This window comes from Epinephelus lanceolatus, chromosome 7 (genome assembly GCF_041903045.1).
Source record: "Epinephelus lanceolatus isolate andai-2023 chromosome 7, ASM4190304v1, whole genome shotgun sequence".
Classification (NCBI taxonomy): Eukaryota; Metazoa; Chordata; class Actinopteri; order Perciformes; family Serranidae; genus Epinephelus; species Epinephelus lanceolatus.
Window position 1 is genome coordinate 309,381 of NC_135740.1, and position 22,877 is coordinate 332,257.

At 43.4% G+C, this 22,877-nt stretch overlaps 2 protein-coding genes across 2 annotated transcripts; both read left to right on the top strand.

The window, feature by feature from the left end:
* Positions 1–260: 260 nt before the first annotated feature.
* LOC144463914 (uncharacterized) lies at positions 261–4,321 on the top strand. Its single transcript, XM_078169668.1, has 4 exons — positions 261–484; positions 696–978; positions 1,089–1,532; positions 4,196–4,321. The coding sequence occupies exons 1-4, from the start codon at positions 261–263 to the stop codon at positions 4,319–4,321; spliced, it is 1,077 nt and encodes a 358-aa protein (XP_078025794.1).
* Positions 4,322–16,339: 12,018 nt separating this feature from the next.
* On the top strand, positions 16,340–18,364 carry LOC144463868 (uncharacterized). Its single transcript, XM_078169647.1, is given in 4 exon segments — positions 16,340–16,491; positions 16,676–16,829; positions 16,915–17,119; positions 18,009–18,364. Coding segments are annotated over 4 exon segments (648 nt in total). The 3' UTR covers positions 18,146–18,364.
* Positions 18,365–22,877: the final 4,513 nt, after the last annotated feature.

Below are 22,877 nucleotides of genomic sequence, written 5' to 3' on the forward strand. Positions count from 1 at the left end.
AACCCACTGATTGAATCAGTCACTCTTTTGGCAAAACCATAAGCACTTTTCACCTGTTTAGACACAACTTGCCAACACATTTTCATTGTGATGCACCTGTGTTGCATAATGGTGAGCACAGGTTGCAAAAGTCAAACACAATTAAAGCACAGGTGTCACCGGTTGAACACAACAACTCAAAATTGATCACACTTGTGGCTAATGATGCAAGGGAACATATATAAGCCAGTACATAGAGCACTGGTTTGTGAGGCACTACAATGGATAGAAATCTGAGAGGAGGAGTTCGTGTGAGAGGTGGTCGAGGAGGTCGAGGTGGTCAGCGAAGACAAAGAACAGTAATATCTGATGAAATCAGAGCTACTGTGATTGACCATGTTCTTGTCCATGGTATGAGCATGAGGGAGGCCGGACAAAGGGTACAACCAAACATCAGTAGATTCACTGTGTCCACCATAATCCGAAGATTTAGAGAAGAGAACAGGTTAATTACCTTTTTTGACATTATAGTATGTAAATGTTGACAGCAATGACTGTATGACTATACTATATACTGTACCACAGTATACTTAAATATATGTTTCAGTACATCACTGTGCCAATGTACTGTAGTATTGTAATGGAGGGTTAGTCTAACTGTTTGTAGACCTAGTATTCCATGTATATTTTTGTAACTGCATGTTCTCTTTTTGTAGAATTGAAAGACTGCCACATGGGGGTGGGAGGACAGGTATGTTCTCCCCACACCAAGAGACCCTAATTGTCGACATGGTCCGTGAGAACAACACCATTAAACTGCGTGAAATTCAGCAGAAGATCATTGAGGACCATGTAAATTTTGAGGGTATCAACAGTGTCAGCCTCTCTACTGTTGATCGTGTCCTCAAGTGCAACAGACTGCGCATGAAACAGGTGCACAGAGTGCCCTTTGAACGCAATTCAGACAGAGTCAAAGAGCAAAGATTCCAGTATGTACAGGTTGGTATATATCCAGACACATTCAGTGTTGATTACTGTAAGTAGTGATTTACTGTAGTGGCCTAAATCAATTTTCTGTATCACTTACAAAACTATATTTATTTCTACAGAGAGTTTTTCAACTAGATGCAATGGAAAGACCCCATGAATACATCTACATGGATGAAGCTAGGTTTAATCTCACCAAAAGGAGAAGGAGAGGTCGTAGCGTGATTGGCCAACGGGCCATTGTTGGTGTCCCTGGGCAGCGTGGTGGCAATTTCACATTGTGTGCTGCCATCAGCAATCATGGGGTTGTCCACCATCATGCCAACCTGGGGCCCTACAACACTCACCAGCTCCTCATTTTCCTCAATCACATGCGAGATGCTCTGTTAGGGCAGCAGGATGAGCATCCCATCTATGTTGTTGTTTGGGACAATGTGAGTTTTCACAGAGCCTTCCAGGTTAGAGAGTGGTTCAGTATGAACCAAGGTTTTATCAATCTTTGCCTTCCACCGTACTCCCCTTTCCTGAACCCCATTGAAGAATTCTTCTCCTCATGGCGGTGGAAGGTATATGAATGCCAACCTTACACCAGGGTAAATCTCCTGCAAGCCATGGAACTAGCCTGTGGTGACATAGGTGCCATGCCAAGCCTGGATACGGCATGCCAGGGGTTTTTTCCCCCGTTGCCTGGCCAGACAAAATGTGGCCTGTGATGTGGATGAAGTCCTGTGGCCTGACCCAGTATGGAGAAATGATGCTGTGGCTGAGTATTGCACTTCTCATTTGTATATTTTTGTACTTTATTTTTACGTAGGCTGACTGTATACAAGTGCTAAAGCACTTGTGCACAAGATTTCTGTTTGTTTTTGTACTGTACAAGTGCTACGTGTAAATGCACAGGATTTCTGTTTTTTGTACTTTTTTTTTTTTACTATGTACAAGTGTTAAATGCACAGGTTTTTTGTTTTTCAACATGCATTTAGCCTACAGTGAACAATAAACATTTATTTCTACAGCTTCATGTCCTGAGCATTGTGTTTTCTTTTTTTCTATGTAGTGTTTAGTGACTGCTCAGTAGTGTTTTTAATTTAGATTGACTCGGGGCAGGGGTGGCACGGTGGTGTGGTGGTTAGCACTCTCGCCTCACAGCAAGAGGGTTGCCGGTTCGATCCCGGGTGTGGGAGCCCTTCTGTGCGGAGTTTGCATGTTCTCCCCGTGTCAGCGTGGGTTCTCTCCGGGCACTCCAGCTTCCTCCCACAGTCCAAAGACATGCAGACTGGGGACTAGGTTAATTGATAACTCTAAATTGTCCATAGGTGTGAATGTGAGCGTGAATGGTTGTTTGTCTCTATGTGTCAGCCCTGCGATAGTCTGGCGACCTGTCCAGGGTGTACCCTGCCTCGCCCCCCCGCGACCCTCAAGACGATGAAGCGGTTAGAAGATGAATGAATGAATGACTTGGGGCACGATTTGACAACATAGTTCAGTTTTGAGCACAGATTGAACTGTTTTGAGGTGAAAGTTTGGTTTTGCAAGAAGAGTCTGAGGTTTTGTGAATGTAGCTTGAAAATTGGGTTTTGTGTTCACAGTTTAGAGAAAAGGAGAGCAGCTTTCCAGAAATGTGTCTTAGCAATCGAGAAAAACTGTAAAAAACTGTTCAAATCTCAGAAAAAGCTCATAAAACCGAACGAAACTGACTTTCTGTAATGCATTTCAGTGGACGTCCAGGCAGAGAATGTCCGAGTATATGGGAATGGCTATATGCACTGTGAGTGGCTCATCACGTTTGAGGGCAGGGCTTAGCCATAGGTCAATTAAACCCCTTCTTTTTTTCTGCTCATACTTTGGATCTTGTTGGGAATAGAATGATGTTATGTGTTTTACTATAAGTTGTGTTTCACTATATACATTTTAGATGTGTGAACAATGAGAATACTGAGATGATTTCAGCTGATCTGAATGTGTTTGCTTTGCAGAAGTGGAGAAGTACAGGAGAGGAAGAGACATGAAGTCTGAGGAACACATACCGCAATGCTTAGATAATTAGTTTCATATATGGTAAAAAGAATAGAAAGTGATATACAGATAGTAATGTACAGCACGTGTAGGGAGTTGTGTTGTTCTCTTGTCTTTCAAAACAGGAACCACGCCCCCACCACCAGCGGGAAGGAGTCAGATTAACACGAGGCAGGGGCGTGGTGTGGTGAAGGAGGAAGTGGAACTGCCAATGAGAAGAGGACAACGCCTTGCGTGCACAATGACACTCTGTTACGCTCAAATATACTGGGTCAGGGAAAGGACAGGAGGTCAGACTTCGTGAACTGACACACCTTTGTTGTTCGTCAGGGACGTGAAGTTGAGACCCAGAGCTCTGTAATTTTATTCCTTTACTGCTTAATAAACTACATTAACTGAGACCGAATATCTTCTCCTATTGCTTCATTAAAGAACACGCAGGACTGAGCTCACACATAGCACATTAGAGAGTAGGATGAGACTCTTAGTCCATCAATCTCTATATTCTTTTTCCCGATTTAATTTCACCGTTGCGCCCCTCCTCCCCTGGGCGTAATCAAGAACATACAATTTTGGGTGCTCATCCGGGATAAAAGGAGGAAACTGGGTCAAGCCAGTGTTTTCCTTTGTGTTGATTATCTTTAGTGACTATTGTGGTAATTATTGATGTTTGGATGTTAGCCTTCATTGTGTTCATGCAGTTTCCTGGATAAGACAGGTGAGTGTCAAGTTGGGCTTTATCAGTCTTTCCATTGGGCACTCGTTTATTATTTTGTCTTTTTTTCAGAGTAATTCGGGGATAAGGTTTCCAGGTAGAGGTAGGCATTTCATGGCTCCTGCTGCTGAAGTTCCACCATTCAAGTTACCTCAGGCAGGGCACGCTCTAGAGGATAGGTAGTTGAAGTTTGGGTTGGGTAGGAACTAGGGAAGTTTGTTGTTGTAAGGCTGAGCTTGATATTTATTTTTTGGGTGTGGCATCTGACATCAAATTTATTGTGTTTTTAATTGACAGGTGTGGTTTGATGGTAGCTGGTGAGTTGTTTTAATTAGCCTAAGTGGTTAGCCATAGTGTTAGCTGTTGCCAGCCTTAGCTATCCTAGCCTGGTTTAGTCAGAGGGGTCCATGTCATTGGTTCGATATCCCATTAGTCCGACTGTCCGCAGTGCTGCACACAGTAGGGGATTCAAAACACAGCCCTGGGGTTGTGTTAAAGATGATGGTGGAAGAGGTGTGTCTGCCCACTCTCACAACCCCAGGTGGTGAGAGTGGGATGTCAAGGATCCACATGCACAGTGAGGTGTTTAATCCCAGCTCCTTGAGCTTTGTGACCAACCTGTAGGGAACTGATAAACGCTTAACTGTAGTCAATAACCAGCAATCTCACACAGCTTTGTTTCTTTTTCAGGTGAGATGCGGTGGTGTGGAGGATGTGTGCACAGATGTTTTCTGTAGATCGGTTGGGACAGTCGGCAAGCTATAGTGGGTCGTGTGTGCTGGTTAGTGAGGAGCAGATGTAATCCTTGACCAATCATTCAAAGCACTTCATCACTACAGAGGGGTGGTAGTCATTCAGGCAGGCTGGTTTTGTTTTCTTTGCCACAGAAATGATGGTTGACCTCTTAAATCCTGTGGGTATGACAGACTGAGCCAGTGACTAGTGGAATATTGTGGTGAACACCAGCACCATTTGGTTAGCACATAGTTTGAGGACACACTGGCTTATCTGGTGTTATGACACAGGTCATTATTCTTTTGAGTATTTTCCTTGTTTTGATCTGTGTGACCTTTAAGGTGTTCTCTCTCCTACTGTCTGTGTGTGCATATGTTGGAGTGTGATTGGTTGCTGCAAGGCAGGTGGTGAGTGCTGACTGGGCTGGCACAAGAAGACTGCTGACACCGGATTGGCCTACTGTGAGTCAAAGGGTTTTTAAACCTTCAGCAGACAGCAGCTCTTCCCTCCTTTCAACTTTCCACCTCCAACAATGCCAGTACTTAGACTGTGTTTGTAATGTTTGTGTGTGAGTAGTGGCAGACCAAAAAACTCTTGATTATAGCAAATTTGTGTGTGTATTTTGATAGTTTGGTGAAATAGAAAAGATATTTGTTTGATGTGGAGTAGGTGAGTAGATTTTGTTTGTCAGTTTACTTGTTAGGATTATTAGCAGGTTTTTCTGGTACTATTCTGTTAAACACTGTAAATAGAGCACTTAAAGCAGTTAGTAAGTGTGAGAATCCCTTTTTGTTTGGCTTTGACGTGTTTTTCTCCTGTTTTGGAAGGTATAAGTGTAGGTAAGGAAATTGTCTTTTGTTTCACTTTTCTTCATTGTTCGGTAAGTTTAGGGACCATTAGTATATTTTGTTTGTTGTTTTGGGCACTGCTCATCTCTGAAGTAAAGTAAACTGCTTCTTTGTTGTTTAAAGCACTGTGTAACTGGCCTTTCTTGGGAGTGGGAAGAGTGGGGAGTCACACATCATGTTATGTCGGTTCCCCTAGACCGGGGACATAACACTGGTTCTGCTGCTTTAAAGCACTCCTAACGTCTTGCTCAGAAAGATGAACCAGCTTGCAACAGACCATTACTCTGGTGGATGAGTTTTTCCTCAGTCACAGAAACATCTGTTAAGTGTGATTCCTTCCCTCATGATCCTTACAAGAAGCCTAGTGACATGCATGCTGACGTTGCAGTGGCAAATGTCTCTTTGTCAGTCAGTTTTATCTCCACCACTCATCGATCTTGGACTGGGTTACGACAAAAGAATCTAAATGTGGGATGTAGTAAGGGTGTATGGGATTATCATTTTTTTCCCCAAAAAAATTATGAAGTTGTACTAGTAATGTGATATTCATTAATTTAAATCTCTGCACAGTCAATGTACATCGTTTCATCATTACTTAAAGTACACATTTGACTTGTGTACCCAGGAGAGCAGGATTACTAAGCCTAGGAGTGTGATTCATACACAAAAAAAGGACGCTAATAGTGAACCAAATTTCAACAGTTTTGAAAGTTATCTGGCTAACTGTCTAAACATGTTTTGTGGAGTATCAGGTTTGTCTTGTGCCGAGGTGCCCTTGAGCAAGGCACCGAACCCCCCAACCGCTCGGGGCGCCTGACCAAAGGGCAGCCCCCTCACTCTGAGATCTCTCCACTTTGTGCATATATAGGTCCTGCTTGTGAATGTGTGTGTCTTTCAGACCTGCAAGAGTGAAAACATTGAATTTCCCCTCAGGGGATTAATAAAGTAAATAAACTTAAAGCTTAACTATAAACTTATTCAATATTCATTATTATTTTTCATGAAGTTAATTTTAAACTAATGATGTAATTCATGCAAGGAGTCTAGATGTGAATTATGCTGCAACTGTCCATTTAAAAAGCATAATTTTGGCCTTATAAAGCTAAAACTGTGACAGGATGAATGGAGCGCATCACTAAGGAACAGCTTACGAGTGGTTCAGACTGCCCTTCTTAAGATATACCTTTCAGAAGATATATCTTCACTAAGGAGACTCTGGGAAACAGCCCGTAGGCTTACACTACACACACAATTAGCCTACCAATTCACAGACAAATTCATACAGTGGTAGCTGAGGCTACCATGCAAGGTAGCCAGTTTTTTTAAGACCACACAAAACAATGGAACAGCCATCAGGAGCAATTTTGGGCTCAGTGTCTTGCTCAAGGATGCTTCAACATGCGGACTGGAGGAGCCTGGGACTGAACTGCTTCCGATTAGTTAAGGACCTGCTCTACCTTCTGAGCCACAGCCGCCCACAATGCTTGCTTACACATCAATTCAGGTGTGGCCCATCCTCCTGACAAACCTCTGCCATTCGCACAAGGAAGAAAAAGCATAGAAAAAGCCACAACCAGAATGGGAGAAGTCATCCCAATTATAGTTAGGTTTCAGGGGGAGATTTCCACCTTTCTATGGTTTATTTTTATAGGACGAAATGGAAAGCTTAAACAAACAAACAAATAAGGACCCCCCATTGGAGTTTTTGTGTTTGAGGTTTAGTGATGCTGCACCAATACCTTCCAAGCTGTTTCAGAATTTTAGCATGTGTTCACCTTCAGCACTAAAATGCTGTAACTTATGATCGACTGTCTTTGTGTGTCAGCCTCAATGTTTTCTAATTTGACAGGCAAAAGTAAAAGTAATTACTACTGGAAAACTCATACATTACCTCCCCCATTCATACATTTTCTACTCATTATTATAAAGTATTTGGTGGGTATCAAAAATATATGTAACATTTACAAAAGGCTGTCTGTTATGTTGCATTTACAGATTCTATTTTGTCTTTTGGGGTTCCCATCAAAAATTTCCTTTGAACAAGACAGAGAGTCTAGAGTCTTGCTCATAGCTCCATAAGCCTGTACTTGCTGCATATGCTAACATGCTAATGTCCTTACTTTAGCATGTTGATAATGCTAATATTTGCTAATCAGAACTAAACCCAATGTACAGATGAGGGTGATACTACTGTTGGGATCTATGCCTTACCAAGGGGTCTGACCTTGTAACAGATTTCCAAGTAAAGTATAAAAATGGTTATCATAAAATAATTAATAATTGTTAATAATAATTATTAATTATGTTAAATAATGTGGCTTAATTTACTAAGTCACCTCGACGGGCAACATTCCCAAGAAAGTAAAAACGTTTGCCAGTTAATGATATCAGTCTCATAAAATTCATTAAACTATCAATTTGGAATTTTGATTAACAGTTAAATTAATAACCATAACCAAAATTACCATATCAATAGTAAAGGCTGAAAGATTTCGGAGATCTTGACATGGCAGAGGTTGACTATTCATTCACTCTTGTGCAATATTAACAGACAGCAGGTATGATTCCAAATATATTTATTCATAAAGAAAGCAAAACAAACAAAACACACAAATTCTAACTATCTAATTATTTACAAGCATGGGTGTGTCAAAGATAGCTTTGATCAGGGGATGTCTGCCTGACCGTGTGGTCAGGACAAAGACAAAGGAGAGAATAAGGATTACTGATGATGATTTGCAGGGCATTGCCCTGTCCTTTTGCACCTGATCTGTGATGACTATATTAATGTCTTTGTTAATACCTGTTACACCAAAAATGTCCTTCCACATAGTAAAAGGTGTCATTAAATCCTTGTTGTGAACTCTGCAGAAAAGGCTAATTACAAGGAGAATTTCACTCAAGGTGTTACACTGGTATTACATTAACTCTAAATACATGGATAACTCATTTTAATTAAAAATAGCACTAACTACTAATTGCAACCTTGAGAAATCTTTCTCTCTCTACCAGGATCATCTCAGTTTAATGTCATGTAAGACAAGTCCTTTACATTCACATCTATGTAGACATTTAATGAGCAGCTATTGCTCCTGATTGTGATGTAACACTTTTCACTCACTCCTTGCAACTTCTTCACATAATACTGGTGTTAAAGTCTGCATGGTAATAAGCAAAGTGTGAGACACTAATTGGTTTCACTATGACAGATACAGTAAGAGGTATTACTGTAACAGACACTAAATGGTATTGCCATGACGACCACTAATTGGTATCAGTGTGACAGACACTGAGGGAAAGAAGGCACCTGATCTTGTTCTGCAGAGAACACTCAAAGATGGTTGCTAAGAAACAGGTCTTCGATAGTGTGTGTGTGTGTGTGTGTGTGTGTGTGTGTGAGAGAGAGAGGGAGACAGAGAGAGACAGACAGACAGACAGACAGAGAGAGAGAGAGAGGGAGAGAGAGAGAGACAGACAGACAGAGAGAGAGAGAGAGAGAGAGAGAGAGAGAAGGGGGTTTAAATAAATATGTTGTGAATGAGAGAGAGATGCACACAAACTGTATCAAAACAGAAGGCTACTCACAGTTGTTTGGGCCTCAAACATTCACACCCACACACACATACACACACACACTAAACAAAGTATAATCTAAGGCAGGATTTGATGACTGCCATATTACTGTCTGTGCTTCTGTGCCTCTCCCTCTGCCTGGGTTTAACAGGTCAGTTCATTCATTCATTGTTCTTAGTCGAACAAGGAATTATTTTTAGATATTTAATTCCTTGCATGTTTTATTCACAGTCTTCTTTTTAACCTTTGAGATTTTAGTGTGTGGGGGGGCTGTCATGAACAATTTTAAAGGGAAATTTTGGTTTATTTCAACCCGTCTCCTATCGTCCTAAACTTGTTTCAAGTGACTAGTGACATAGAAATAACAGTTAGCATGTTAGCCGTTAGCCTAGATACAGCCGTAGCGTCAGACCTGTTAAAACTTAACTGAACGGGCATCCTTTCAAGTGCAAAGTTAGTCCACTAAACAAGCTTTTTCTCCACAAAGACCGCCTCATATCGTTAGGATAAATGTCAGAAAACATATAGAAAACGACCTGTAAACGTGTTGTCTTACCTTACCTGGTGTGGTGCCATGTTTGTTGTTTACCATTTAGCTAAGGTTGCAACCAGTCCCATTCCTTGCAACAGAGGTATTCCTCTTCTGTGGGCATTGGGGTACAGCATTCACAGGTAACGTTACACCACCCATCTCCAGAGCTAAATCCTTCCAGCAGCCATTCCTCCTCTGTCGTCCTCTAACATTACCTGTTGTGCCTCTCTCTCTCTCTCCTCCTCCATTCTTCAATTTCACGAAGCTCTTCGTCAGTGTATTCTGGCTCAAATAAATAAGGGCGGCCATCGCCTCTCAATGTGGAAAGCCTATATACTAACATTCCACATTTAGGTGGTCTTCAGAGTTGTGGTGTTACCTTACGGTTTACCGTTTACCTCTGCTTCCCAAAGTGCGGCCGAAATATCGCGAGAACAAGCTGCAGCAGCTGCAAGGCAGAAACGGACAGTAGCCTGAAAGGTTCTTTCATTTATTTTATGAAAGATTTATAGAATAATGGCTGACTTTTTGCCAGACTTCGACTTTGTGGAGGAGGAATTTGATTTTGCAGAGTTTTATGGCCGCCCTTATTTATGTTCCCTATAAATGCTAGTGCTGATACATAATTATCAATATAGACCAACAGTCGCATTTCACAAAGTGCTAAGTGCAGGTGATATTGCACTATGCCCATGAAGTGCTACGTGCTGGTATTCGAGTGAAGAATATACTACCTATGATTACATATCTGATTGTTTCTGAGCCACACTTTTAAGTGAACATAGCAAAGCTGGAGCTTTCTCTGATTGAGGGTGTTAAGGTGTTCCATAAAGTGCTTCCTCTGAAAGACAGAGCATTTTGACCAAAGGTGGTACGTCTCAGTGGCATCTTGCAGTCACCTCTAACAGTGGCACTAGTAGTTCGAGTTGAGGAGTTATCGATTGTCATTTGTTTAATGTGTTCAGACAGTGGCGGTGGAGCCAACCCATGTAAGACATTATATATGAAACAGGCCACTCTGAATTTTTTGAAATTTTCAAAGTTTAGTAGCTTGTACTTTGGAAGGATGGCACAATGATGATATGTTAATTGCTTTTTGTCCAGGATTTTTATCACTTTTTTATAGAGAGTGTTGGACCCAAAAGCACGACCAGATAGAGACGTTCTAAGTCAACACACACAGTTTATTTAACACTTAAAAAATACTGAATAGGGGTTCCTGGGGAGCTGGCAGGCCCGAAGGAAACAGGCTGGGGATCCAATGGGAGGGGTCAGGCGAGAAACGTTGGTCAGGCAGGCAGAGTCAGAACCAGGAATCCAGAGAGTAATGCAGAGGTACAGACTAGAGACAGGCAGAGGACGGTTAACGAGGCAGGCAGGGTCAGAACACAGGTTGGGCAGGAATCCTGGCAGAGGTACAAAAGAGGAGCAGACGAAACAGGGTTACCTTGACAGCAGGCAGGATCATACACAGAATGAACATGCACTCTCATGGCCCTGGGAAGCTTCAAAGGAACAGTCACTGGATTAATCACTTTAGATATGGGAAAAGGTCAAATGAACCTGGGAGCCAGTTTCCTATTCTCCATTCCTAGGGGGAGGTTCTTGGTGGAGAGCCAGACACGTTGTCCACTCTGGTAGGCCGGCGCAGGGGCACGGCGACGGTCAGCCGCCTTCTTGTAGCGTTCCGAGTTACGCATGAGGGTACAACAAGCACGGTCCCAGGTCTGCTGGCACCGCCGGATCAAGGCCATTGCCAAGGGGGCGCTGACCTCACGCTCCAGCGCGGGAAAGGCAGGCGGTTGGTACCCATAAACAACGTGGAAGGGTGATAGACCCATGGAGGAACATGGCAGAGAGTTGTGGGCGTATTCTATGCAGATGAGCTGGCGGCACCACAAGGGTTCTGGGTAGCCAAACATCGGAGAATGGTTTCCAACTCTTGGTTTAACCTCTCCGTCTGGCCGTTGGTCTGCAGATGGTGGCCGGAAGACGCCAGAGGCGCCAGAGATGTGCAGAAAGCCCTCCAAAACTGTGCCACAAACTGCGGACCCCGTCGGAAACTATGTCTCTGGGAAAGCCATGAACACGAAAGACATGGTGAAGGAGTGCCTCGGCCGTTTCCTTGGCCAAGGGGAGCTTAGGCATAGGGATAAAGTGCACCATCTTAGAAAAACGATCCACCACCGTTACCTTCCGAGACAGGGAATCCCGTGACGAAGTCCATGGAGATGTCTGACCAGGATCTCAGTGGCATGGGCAGGGGGTGCAGAAGCCCAGCAGACGGCTTGTGAGAGGGCTTACAAGAGGCGAAAATGGGGCAGGCGGCGACGTACTCGGCCACCTCCTGTTCCATAGCTGGCCACCAAAACCTCTGCCGGATGAAGAACATGGTACGTTGAACTCCGGGGTGACAGGAAAAGTGAGAGGTGTGGGCCCAGTAGATGACCTGGGAGTGGAGAGGGACAGGCACAAACAACCGGTTGGGCGGAACACCCTTAGGGTGTGTTTTACCTTTCCCTCTATCTCCCAGGTGACGGCCCTAACGACGCAGGAGGCAGAAAGGATGGGAGAATGATCAGGCTCAAATCTCTGAGATGAGGATTGGTAGAGGGTGTCGGGTTTTCTGTTCTTGGAACCAGGTCTGTTGGACAGTGGAAAGTGGAATCGATTAAAGAACAGTGCCCACCTGGCCTGATGAGAGTTGAGCCTCTTGGCGGTTCTCAGGTACTCGAGGTTCTTATGGTCGGTCCAGACCAGAGCGACCTTGATGGCCAACAGCTCTCGGTTTCCTCTCCGCGCTGGAAAGCTTCTTTGAGAGGAAGGCACATGGGTGGAGCCTGTTGTCAGCAGGAGAGCATTGGGAAAGAACAGCCCCCACCCCGGTATCAGAGGCGTCCACCTCTACCACGAATTGCAAGGCAGGGTCGGGGGTGGAGAGTACAGGAGCCGAGGTGAAAGCCTTCTTGAGGCGTAGGAATGCCTCCTCAGCTTGGGAGGTCCAGGAGAACGGAACCTTGGGCCAGGTAAGCACATGCAAAGGGGCGGCAACAGAACTAAAATTTCTTATAAACTTGCGGTAGAAATTGGCAAAGCCTAAAAAACGTTGTACCTCTTTTCGAGACGAGGGGGAAGGCCAATCTGCCACAGCACTGACTTTCTCTGGGTCCATCTTGACGCTTCCTTCAGTGATGATGAGCCCCAGGGAGGGGACAGAGGACTGGTGGAACTCACACTTCTCAGTTTTAACGAAGAGTTGGTTCTGGAGGAGGCGCTCCAGAACCTGACGGACATGCTGGACATGGGAAGACTCGTCGGGGGAGAAGATCAGGATGTCATCCAGGTAAACGAACACAAAAACATTGAGCATATCTCTGAGAACATCGTTAACCAGGGCCTGAAAAACTGCAGGAGCATTGGTGAGACCAAATAGCATGACTAGGTACTCACAATGACCGCTAGGGGTGTTAAGTGCGGTTTTCCATTCGCCCTCCTTCCTTATTCTTACTAGGTGGTAGGCATTACGAAGGTCCAGCTTAGTAAAAAATCTTAGCACCATGTAACAGTTCAACAGCCGATGACATGAGAGGGAGGGGGTACCTGTTGCGGATGGTGATGTCGTTGAGACCTCGGTAATCAATGCACAGACGTAGAGACTTGTCCTTCTTGTCCACAAAAAAGAAGCCAGCGCCAGCAGGTTAAGAAAAGGGGCGAATGAGACCAGCAGCCAGGGACTCCTCAATGTACTTGGATATGGCGGTGGTTTCAGGTCCTGAGAGAGAGTATAGCCTCCCCTTGGGAGGGGAAGTCCCGGGGCAAAGGTCGATGGCGCAGTCATAGGGTCTATGAGGGGGGAGAGCAGTAGCCTGAGACTTATTGAAAACTTGTTTAAGGTCATGATAACAAGAGGGTACCTTATGGAGCGCAGGAAAATCCTTTTCCAGGTCCAAAGGTTCACCAGGAGGCACCAGCCAGGAGACTTCGGGCGGCGATGACTGAAGCGGGGAAACCACCCCACAGGCCCGGGAGCAACCAGGACCCCAGGCTAGGATCCGTCCTGTTTCCCAGTCCACATGAGGGTTGTGCAGAATGAGCCACGGGTGGCCCAGGATAAGCGGATGCATAGTGGAGTGATACACATAAAAGGTTAAAAATTCTAATGCTGATCAGGGAACCTGAGAGTGAATGATTGAGTCCGGTGGGTCACTCGGCAGATGACCCTTCCATCGAGAGCGCAGGCCTCCATGGGACGTTGGAGCCGGAACAGACGGAGACCCAACTTCTTGGCTAGGGAGGAGTCAATAAGGTTAGCGTCAGACCCTGAGTTGACTAACACGGGTTGCTGGAGAGAAGCAGAGGGGGAGGACAAGGTAACTAGAGGTTGCAAATGAGAAGGATTAGAAACAGTCACAATGCGGCTCACCAGTGCCCTCTCTCTCACTGGTGAGCCTGGGCTTTTAATGGACACGAAGCAATTTGGTGACCCTGTAGAGACAGAGTCCCCCCCTCATCCGGCGTCGGCACTCCTCAGCGGTCAACCTGGTGCGGCCGACCTGCATGGGCTCCTCCGGGGCCACAGGGGGAGCCAATGAGACAGACAAGGGGCGAGAAACAGGAGGAACAGCCACCGCCGGAGAGCGCCCCTGGTGGAGTGGAGGAGGACGTTGGAAACGGGTTCTGGATCTCTCGCTCTCTCGATCAGAAAGGCGCTTATCAATCTTAATAGTCAGTTCAGTGAGGGAATCCAGATCCGGAGGGAGATCCAGTGGAGCCAGCTGGTCCTTGAGAGGCTCACATAGACCCTCGAGGAAGGCGTTGAACAGTGCGGGGGGGTTCCAGGAGCTCCCGGCCACCAGGGTGCGGAACTCAATGGCATAATCCATAACTCTACCTCTCCCCTGCCTCAGTCGTACCAATGCCTGGCCAGGTTGTGTGCTGGAAGATCTGGGTCAAGGCCTTGGAAAATTAGGAGAGGGACTGACACACTGACGAAGAGAGACCCCACTCGGCGGTAGCCCAAGCCTCAGCCCGATCAGACAGGTGAGTGATGATATAGGTGATCTTAGCTCTGTCTGTGGGGAAAGCATCTGGCTGGAGTTCAAAATGTATCTCACACTGGGTCAAAAAAGTCTTACAATCTCCAGACTCACCAGAGAAACAAGTGGGTTGAGAAAGGGGGGCACAGGACGTGTACTGGGCTGAACTGGGCCTGCAGTCACCGGGTTAGGCCGGAGTGGGAGAGGACTGAGGAGGCTCACCCTGCCGTCTGGACAACTGTTCCACCAGCTGAGCGAATTGGGAGCCAAATGACATCATCATTTCCTCCTGCCGGGTCTGCAGTTACAATAGCTTGTGACAAACAAGATTGATTCTCTTGTCTGGATGGTTAATGTGCTGAGCCGAGGCAACAAGGGCAGCACGAACAGCTTCTGGGTCGGCTGGGTCCATTTTTTGGCCAGTTTGTACTGTCAGAACTGAGCACAGGAGGTTGGACCCAAAAGCCTGACCAGATAGACACTTTCTAAGTTAACAAACACAGTTTATTTAACACTTCAAAAATACTGAATAGGGGTTCCTGGAACTGGCGACAGGGAACAGGCAGGTCTCAGGAAAGAGGTCACAAACAGATCTCTCACAGGAAGGCAGGCAGAAAACGCTGGTAAGTATCTCTCTCTGGAATCGATAACAAACTGGCAACGGAGACAGGGGAACACAGGACATATGTACTGCAGGGAGGCAGGTTAACGAGACACAGGTGAAACACATTCGGGAGGAGGGAGGCAAACACACAGGAGGAAGTAAAGACACCAGACATGACACAGGAGGGATAATACCAAAATAAAATAGGAAATGACAAGACAAACACAAAACACTAACGTCTGGAGGAAGTTGTGACAGAGAGATTCAATTGGCTTTTGTGCCATAACTCCAGTTAGGGACCAGTTAGGGTACAGTAGTCTATGTGTGAGAGTATCATAGAGTGGAGGAAAGCAATAGCAGCACCATCAGTCAGAGAAGTCCTAATCTGTTTAACATTATGAAAATTGAATTTAATGATATTGGAAACTTTTTTGATATGGCTCTTAAAACAAAGTGTGGAGTCTAAAATGAATCCAAGGTATTTGAACTTTGTGACAAGTTGTAGTTCATCCTGACCCAGAAATACATTAGAGTGAGACATTTTCAGTGGTTTCTTAGAGAACATCATGCATACATTTTTTTTCTATATATTTAGTAGTAGGCAGGATCTTAAGAGCCAATCCTGGATATGGGTCATTGCAGAAGTGAGAATACAAGCAGCTTCATCAGCATCTTTTGCTGCAGTAAAAATTACCGCATCGTCAGCGTACATTTGAATATTCATATTATTACATATATTTGGTAAATCGTTAATAAATAAAGAAAACAAAATTAGGCCGAGTACAGAGCCTTGTGGGACCCCCACTGGACAGTCCAAGTAAGGGGATTTGATTCAGTCGACCATTACACACTGTCTTCTCCCAGAGAGGTAAGATGACATCCACCTGAGAGCTTGAGTGGAGAAATTGAGCCAGCAAGACACGGTGGTCAACTGTGTCGAATGCTTTCCGTAAATCTAAAAAAACAGCACCAACACAATTGTTTTTGTTTGTTCCTACTTTTACATTCAGTTAATTTTATTACATATTGTAATAGCCCCCAGACGACACTGAAGAGACCCTTTAAAGCTGGAGGATTTTGATAAAAACACAAGTTCCCATTGCTTTATCAGTCCATGTACTTCGCGGCCATTCGTTTTTTGTTTTGAAATAACAAATTGAAACACGGAAAACCAACCATTATCCGTTTGTTGTTTTGAAATGACCAAACCGAAAAGGAAAAAAATGATCCGTCTCCCGTTTTTTATTTGATAATAAAGAAAAGAAAAACGGGAAACGAATCGTTTCGAATCCCATCCCCTGCAATGCCGAATACATGCGTCACAAGCTGCATGTAGATCAGAATGAGAAGCTTGTTATGTTTGGAGTGACCCATGTAATGGCTATCGAAGGTTTCAGCAAGAAGGCTGTCAGTCATTCCACTATGCCAGTAAAGAACAACATCATCGTTTATGAGGAAGTGTACAGGTAAAATAAGTCAACTATTGTTATCATCATTAAATTTTGTCATAATAAAAACATGTTGTTGTGCATTTGTTTTTTAAATTGTCACTTTAGGAACCTATGGGTTAAATAAATATTAATTATAAATAAATGGGTTAAATATTTTTAAAAGGTAATATTTTATGTTTGTCTGTCTGTTAATCCTCAGACCTGCTGTGCTTTCCTGTGGACTATGGGACCAGGTCAGAGTTGACTGTGGGACAGAGTTTTATCTAATGTCATTCATCCAGGAAATGCTGGCAGAGCATAGACACAATCTTCAAAGGCTGCCCTACCTCCAGACACCTTCTACAAGGTTAAGTGTGTCAAGCAATCCTGGTGTCTTGTAATTAATGCATACTTTTAATGAGAGCATGCAGACTGACACTATCCTTAAAACCTACACAGAACCATGTGATAGAGAGAATGTGAGTTGAGGTGAATGCATGAGTCAACTACCCGTTGAAGACAGCTTTGGTACAGCTGGTGGACCAGGAAGAACTTGACATGGAGGACAGCTTATCCAAGTATTGTGTGTCAAACCTGACCTGCCAGATGGCTGAGATTGGCCTCACCAATGTCGTAGCAGCTTGGAATGCACACAGGATCCCAGGTATGATTGATTTTCTTACTGGCTGTAAAGTTCCAATTTTGTCTGTTTTCAGTTGTGATCCAATTCCTGAATTTGGATATCTGCCAATACTGACGCCAGAGCTCTTTTTTTCTTGAATGTAGAGTACAGTTTTGCATTGGATTCTCAAAAACTGAGCATCAATACATCTAAACAAGAATGAAACAGCAAATGAAATTAAGACTGGAATTTGAATGGAAAAACTGCTCGACTTGAGAAATCTGTTAACTGACAGATCTCTCAACTGATGATTTGACTATTCAACCTTTAGACTCTTAAGAGGACAGCCCTGTTGCCACAGATTGAGCATTTAAAATGACTTCTCGCCTGTGTCTGTTCTCTCAAGTTTTTGACAAGAACAAATATTTTACTACAGACTGAGCCTTTAAATGGTTAATCTCCTGTGTGGACTCTAGTGTTTTTTCAAGGTTCCTTTTATCACCAAAACTGTTACCACAAACTGTACATTTACATGGCTTCTGCACCTTCATGTGGAATCTCATGTTTTTTAATGCTTCCCTTTACACTCCAAAACGAATTTGTAGGTATATGAATATGTGCTCTAATTGCAGATTTGAGGGTATTTGCATCTAAATCGGGTGACTGCAGGAATGACAACCATCTGAATGAATATGCAGCTAGCAAATTCTAGGAGCACTAGACAAAACCATTAATAATTCTGCAAATTTAAATTCTTGCAGCATTACTGACCAAAGAATTCAAGTACCCTCAAATTAAAACTGAAAATCTGCACTTTAAGTTCATATTCAATACTGACAACTCCAAAATGCTCTGAAGGATAGCTAAAATAATGATTTTGCCATGAAAACATTCGACTTATCATTTCACTACTCATTGTCTTGTCTTGCAGGAAAGGGAGTCCCAAATGAGCTGGCTAAAGAAAGGTGTCCTGCCAAATTTGCTGAGGATCTCTTGCCTGTTGGTGGTGTTGCAGCTGACCTGTATCAGCAGGAGGTGGGATCCATTTGGGTCCATTTTTGGATGTGATCCTTTCCTGTCTGAGGAAGCCCAACTATGGACTGAAACTGAGTTTAATTCCCAGTTTGACTAGCTGTCACGACACCAAAATGTGGTTCACAACAACTATGGCCCTTTCAAAGATGCAGTTAGGTCTCTTATTGAGATCACTAGAAGATTTGTGTGACCCGTTACAGTTAAATGCATGGTCAGAAAGAAGCAGCATTTTTTTTTCTTTCAAAAATAACTTTTATTTTAAACATTTTAAAATCTGCTAAACCTTTATGTAAAGTGCATTAAAACCTTGTAATTCATTTGCAAATAAACAAATGGCACTTACAACCTTACAAGATTTTCTTTTTTGGTCATGTAAACAAGTCAGTTGTTCAGAAGAATGCTGTAACTCTCTTTTTCCCTTGAAAAGTTTTGTGGACTAAACCCAAACTTGAACCAGCAGAGTGGTGAGTAAATATGTTTTTAGGTGAACTTATCCATTAACCTGGGAATCAGGAGGAGGTAAACAACTTTGTACAGTGGTGTGAGGACCACCACCTCACTGTTAACACAAAAAAAACAGAAGAAATGGTCTTTGACCCTGGTCATGTGGGGGACCATACTCCATTACTCATTCATAATGTCAATATTGCTCAGGTTGATTCATACAAATATTTGGGTGTGCATATTGACAGCAGTTTGTCCTGGAATGTCCATGTGAACAGTGTGTGTACTAGGATCCAGCAGCAACTTCACTTTCTACGTAGGCTTAGGGTGTTTGGTGTCCAACAGAAGGTGATGTTGCTTTTCTATCGTGCTGTGATTGAGAGTATATTTCGCTATGCAATTTCTGTTTGGTTTGGAAATTTAACTGTGAAATTAAAGTCCCAAATCAACAGACTAGCTCTCAGTGCACTGAAAGTGATGGGGGTGAGGGAGCACCCCACAATCCAAGAAATATTTGAAGACACTGTACTCAGACAAGCCAGGAAAATAAATGAGGACCCCTCTCATGTGTTAAATTCAGAATACGAACTGTTACCCTCTGGCAGATGTTACAGAATCCCAGTAAAAAATAAAAAAAGGTTTTTGAATAGGTATAAATTTTCATTCATTCCACTATCCATTACCCTGTTGAACACAGGCCAGTAATGTATGTATGTATGTACAGTACAGGCCAAAAGTTTGGACACACCTTCTCATTCAATGCGTTTTCTTTATTTTCATGACTATTTACATTGTAGATTCTCACTGAAGGCATCAAAACTATGAATGAACACATGTGGAGTTATGTACTTAACAAAAATAGGTGAAATAACTGAAAACATGTTTTATATTCTAGTTTCTTCAAAATAGCCACCCTTTGCTCTGATTACTGCTTTGCACACTCTTGGCATTCTCTCGATGAGCTTCAAGAGGTAGTCACCTGAAATGGTTTTCCAACAGTCTTGAAGGAGTTCCCAGAGGTGTTTAGCACTTGTTGGCCCCTTTGCCTTCACTCTGCAGTCCAGCTCACCCCAAACCATCTCGATTGGGTTCAGGTCCGGTGACTGTGGAGGCCAGGTCATCTGCCGCAGCACTCCATCACTCTCCTTCTTGGTCAAATAGCCCTTACACAGCCTGGAGGTGTGTTTGGGGTCATTGTCCTGTTGAAAAATAAATGATCGTCCAACTAAACGCAAACCGGATGGGATGGCATGTCGCTGCAGGATGCTGTGGTAGCCATACTGGTTCAGTGTGCCTTCAATTTTGAATAAATCCCCAACAGTGTCACCAGCAAAACACCCCCACACCATCACACCTCCTCCTCCATGCTTCACAGTGGGAACCAGGCATGTGGAATCCATCCGTTCACCTTTTCTGCGTCTCACAAAGACACGGCGGTTGGAACCAAAGATCTCAAATTTGGACTCATCAGACCAAAGCACAGATTTCCACTGGTCTAATGTCCATTCCTTGTGTTTCTTGGCCCAAACAAATCTCTTCTGCTTGTTGCCTCTCCTTAGCAGTGGTTTCCTAGCAGCTATTTGACCATGAAGGCCTGATTCGCGCAGTCTCCTCTTAACAGTTGTTCTAGAGATGGGTCTGCTGCTAGAACTCTGTGTGGCATTCATCTGGTCTCTGATCTGAGCTGCTGTTAACTTGCGATTTCTGAGGCTGGTGACTCGGATGAACTTATCCTCAGAAGCAGAGGTGACTCTTGGTCTTCCTTTCCTGGGTCGGTCCTCATGTGTGCCAGTTTCGTTGTAGCGCTTGATGGTTTTTGCGACTCCACTTGGGGACACATTTAAAGTTTTTGCAATTTTCCGGACTGACTGACCGTGACTATGAAGTGGAAACCATTTCAGGTGACTACCTCTTGAAGCTCATTGAGAGAATGCCAAGAGTGTGCAAAGCAGTAATCAGAGCAAAGGGTGGCTATTTTGAAGAAACTAGAATATAAAACATGCTTTCAGTTATTTCACCTTTTTTTGTTAAGTACATAACTCCACATGTTCATTCATAGTTTTGATGCCTTCAGTGAGAATCTACAATGTAAATAGTCATGAAAATAAAGAAAACGCATTGAATGAGAAGGTGTGTCCAAACTTTTGGCCTGTACTGTATGTATGTATGCACTTAGGTATACACTTTATGATTGTATGTCTGTATGGAGTATGTGGGTATGGACTTTAGGTATGCACTTTACGACCGCACTTTATGTCTTTATGTCTGCACTGTTAGCACTTGTGTTTCTTGTTTATGTTATGTGTTATGTCCTAGGTAGCAGCCTGTGCATGTCCAACACAAATTTCCTTCGGGACTAAATAAATGAATCTTGAATCTTGAATCTTGAATACTCTTCTGTTAATCTATTTGAACTACTTCAGTGAACTTATTTTGAAGAGGTAAATTGCAGTTACCAGACAACTTGAGAAGATTGCTGTGGTTGTTCTGTTCCCACAACGTGTTTTATACAGCTAGTATGTTAACGTAGTTAAACAGACAGCCAAACTCGATTTTCACAAGCCAGGAAGCGAGCGCCTTGCTCCTTTTATTGACCACAATCTTCAGCATGACAGGTAAAAATTACGAGTGAAAATGTAATAAACAAAAAAATAAAAAAGACATATTGTAGCTGTTACAGCAAAATTACTGTATCAATCAATCAATCAATCAAATTTTATTTATAAAGCCCAATAACAAAAATCACAATTTGCCTCACAGGGCTTTACAACATATGACATCCCTCTGTCCTTAGGACCCTCACAACGGATAAGGAAAAACTCCTAAAAAAAACCCCTTTAACGGAAGAAAAAAAAAACGGTAAAAACCTCAGGAAGAGCAACTGAGGAGGGATCCCTCTTCCAGGACGGACAGACGTGCAATAGATGTTGTACAGAACAGATCAGCATAATAAATTAGCAGTAATCCGTATGACACAATGAGACAGAGACAGAGACAGAGACAGAGAGAGATGCAGGACAGACGGTAATGCCAGTAGCTTACAACAACATTAATGAAAGTAATAATATTATAATTATAGTTCTGGCTACTGTGGTACAATATGTTGAAAGTAAATATTAATATCTGACAGTATACATATGTGACAATAATCATATGTGTATAATAACAGTAGAAGTATGACTAATGATAACAGCAGCAGCAGGAGGCATCTGGCAGGACCACGGCAGCAGCACAACCACACACGTCACACTATCCAGGCACTGCTGCAATACGAGTTAACCTGAGAGACAGTGGAGCACAAAGGCTCTGGAGAAGAAGCCGAGTTAGTGACATCCAGAATGGCCGAGTTAGCAAGATGCAGTAATAGGACACGAGAGAGAGAGAGATAGAGAGAAGGAGAGAAGGTGCCCGGTGTATTATAGGGGGTCCTCCGGCAGACTAGGCCTAAGTCAGCCTAACTAGGGGCTGGTACAAGGCAAGCCTGAGCCAGCCCTAACTATAAGCTTTATCAAAGAGGAAAGTCTTAAGTCTAGTCTTAAATGTGGAGACGGTGTCTGCCTCCCAGACCGTAACAGGAAAATGATTCCACAGGAGAGGAGCCTGATAGCTGAAGGCTCTGGCTCCTGATCTACTTTTGGAGACTTTAGGGACCATGAGTAACCCTGCATTCTCTGAGCGCAGTGTTCTGGTGGGATTATATGGCACTATGAGCTCTCTAAGATATGAGGGAGCTTGACCATTTAGAGCTTTATAAGTTAACAGTAGGATTTTAAATTCAATTCTGGATTTTACAGGGAGCCAGTGCAGAGAAGCTAAAACAGGAGAAATATGATCTCGTTTCTTAGTTCCTGTTAGTACACGTGCTGCTGCATTCTGAATTAGCTGGAGAATTTTTAAGGACTTACTAGAGCTACCTGATAAAAGAGAGTTACATTAATCCAGCCTTGAGGTAACAAAAGCGTGGACCAATTTTTCTGCATCGTTTTGGGTGAAGAAAGGCCTAATTTTCGCAATATTACGCAGATGAAAAAATGCAGTCCGTGAGGTTTGTTTTAAATGAGAATTAAAAGACAAATCTTGATCAAATGTTACTCTGAGGTTTCTTACGGTAGTGCTAGAGGCCAGAGCAATGCCATATAGAGAAACTATGTCATCAGATAAAGAGTCTCTGAGTTGTTGGGGCCAAGAACAATAACTTCAGTTTTGTCTGAATTTAACATCAGGAAATTGGTGCTCGTCCAGGTTTTTATTTCTTTAAGGCAATTATGAAGTTTAGTTAATTGATTACTTTCTTCTGGCTTCATAGATAAATACAACTGTG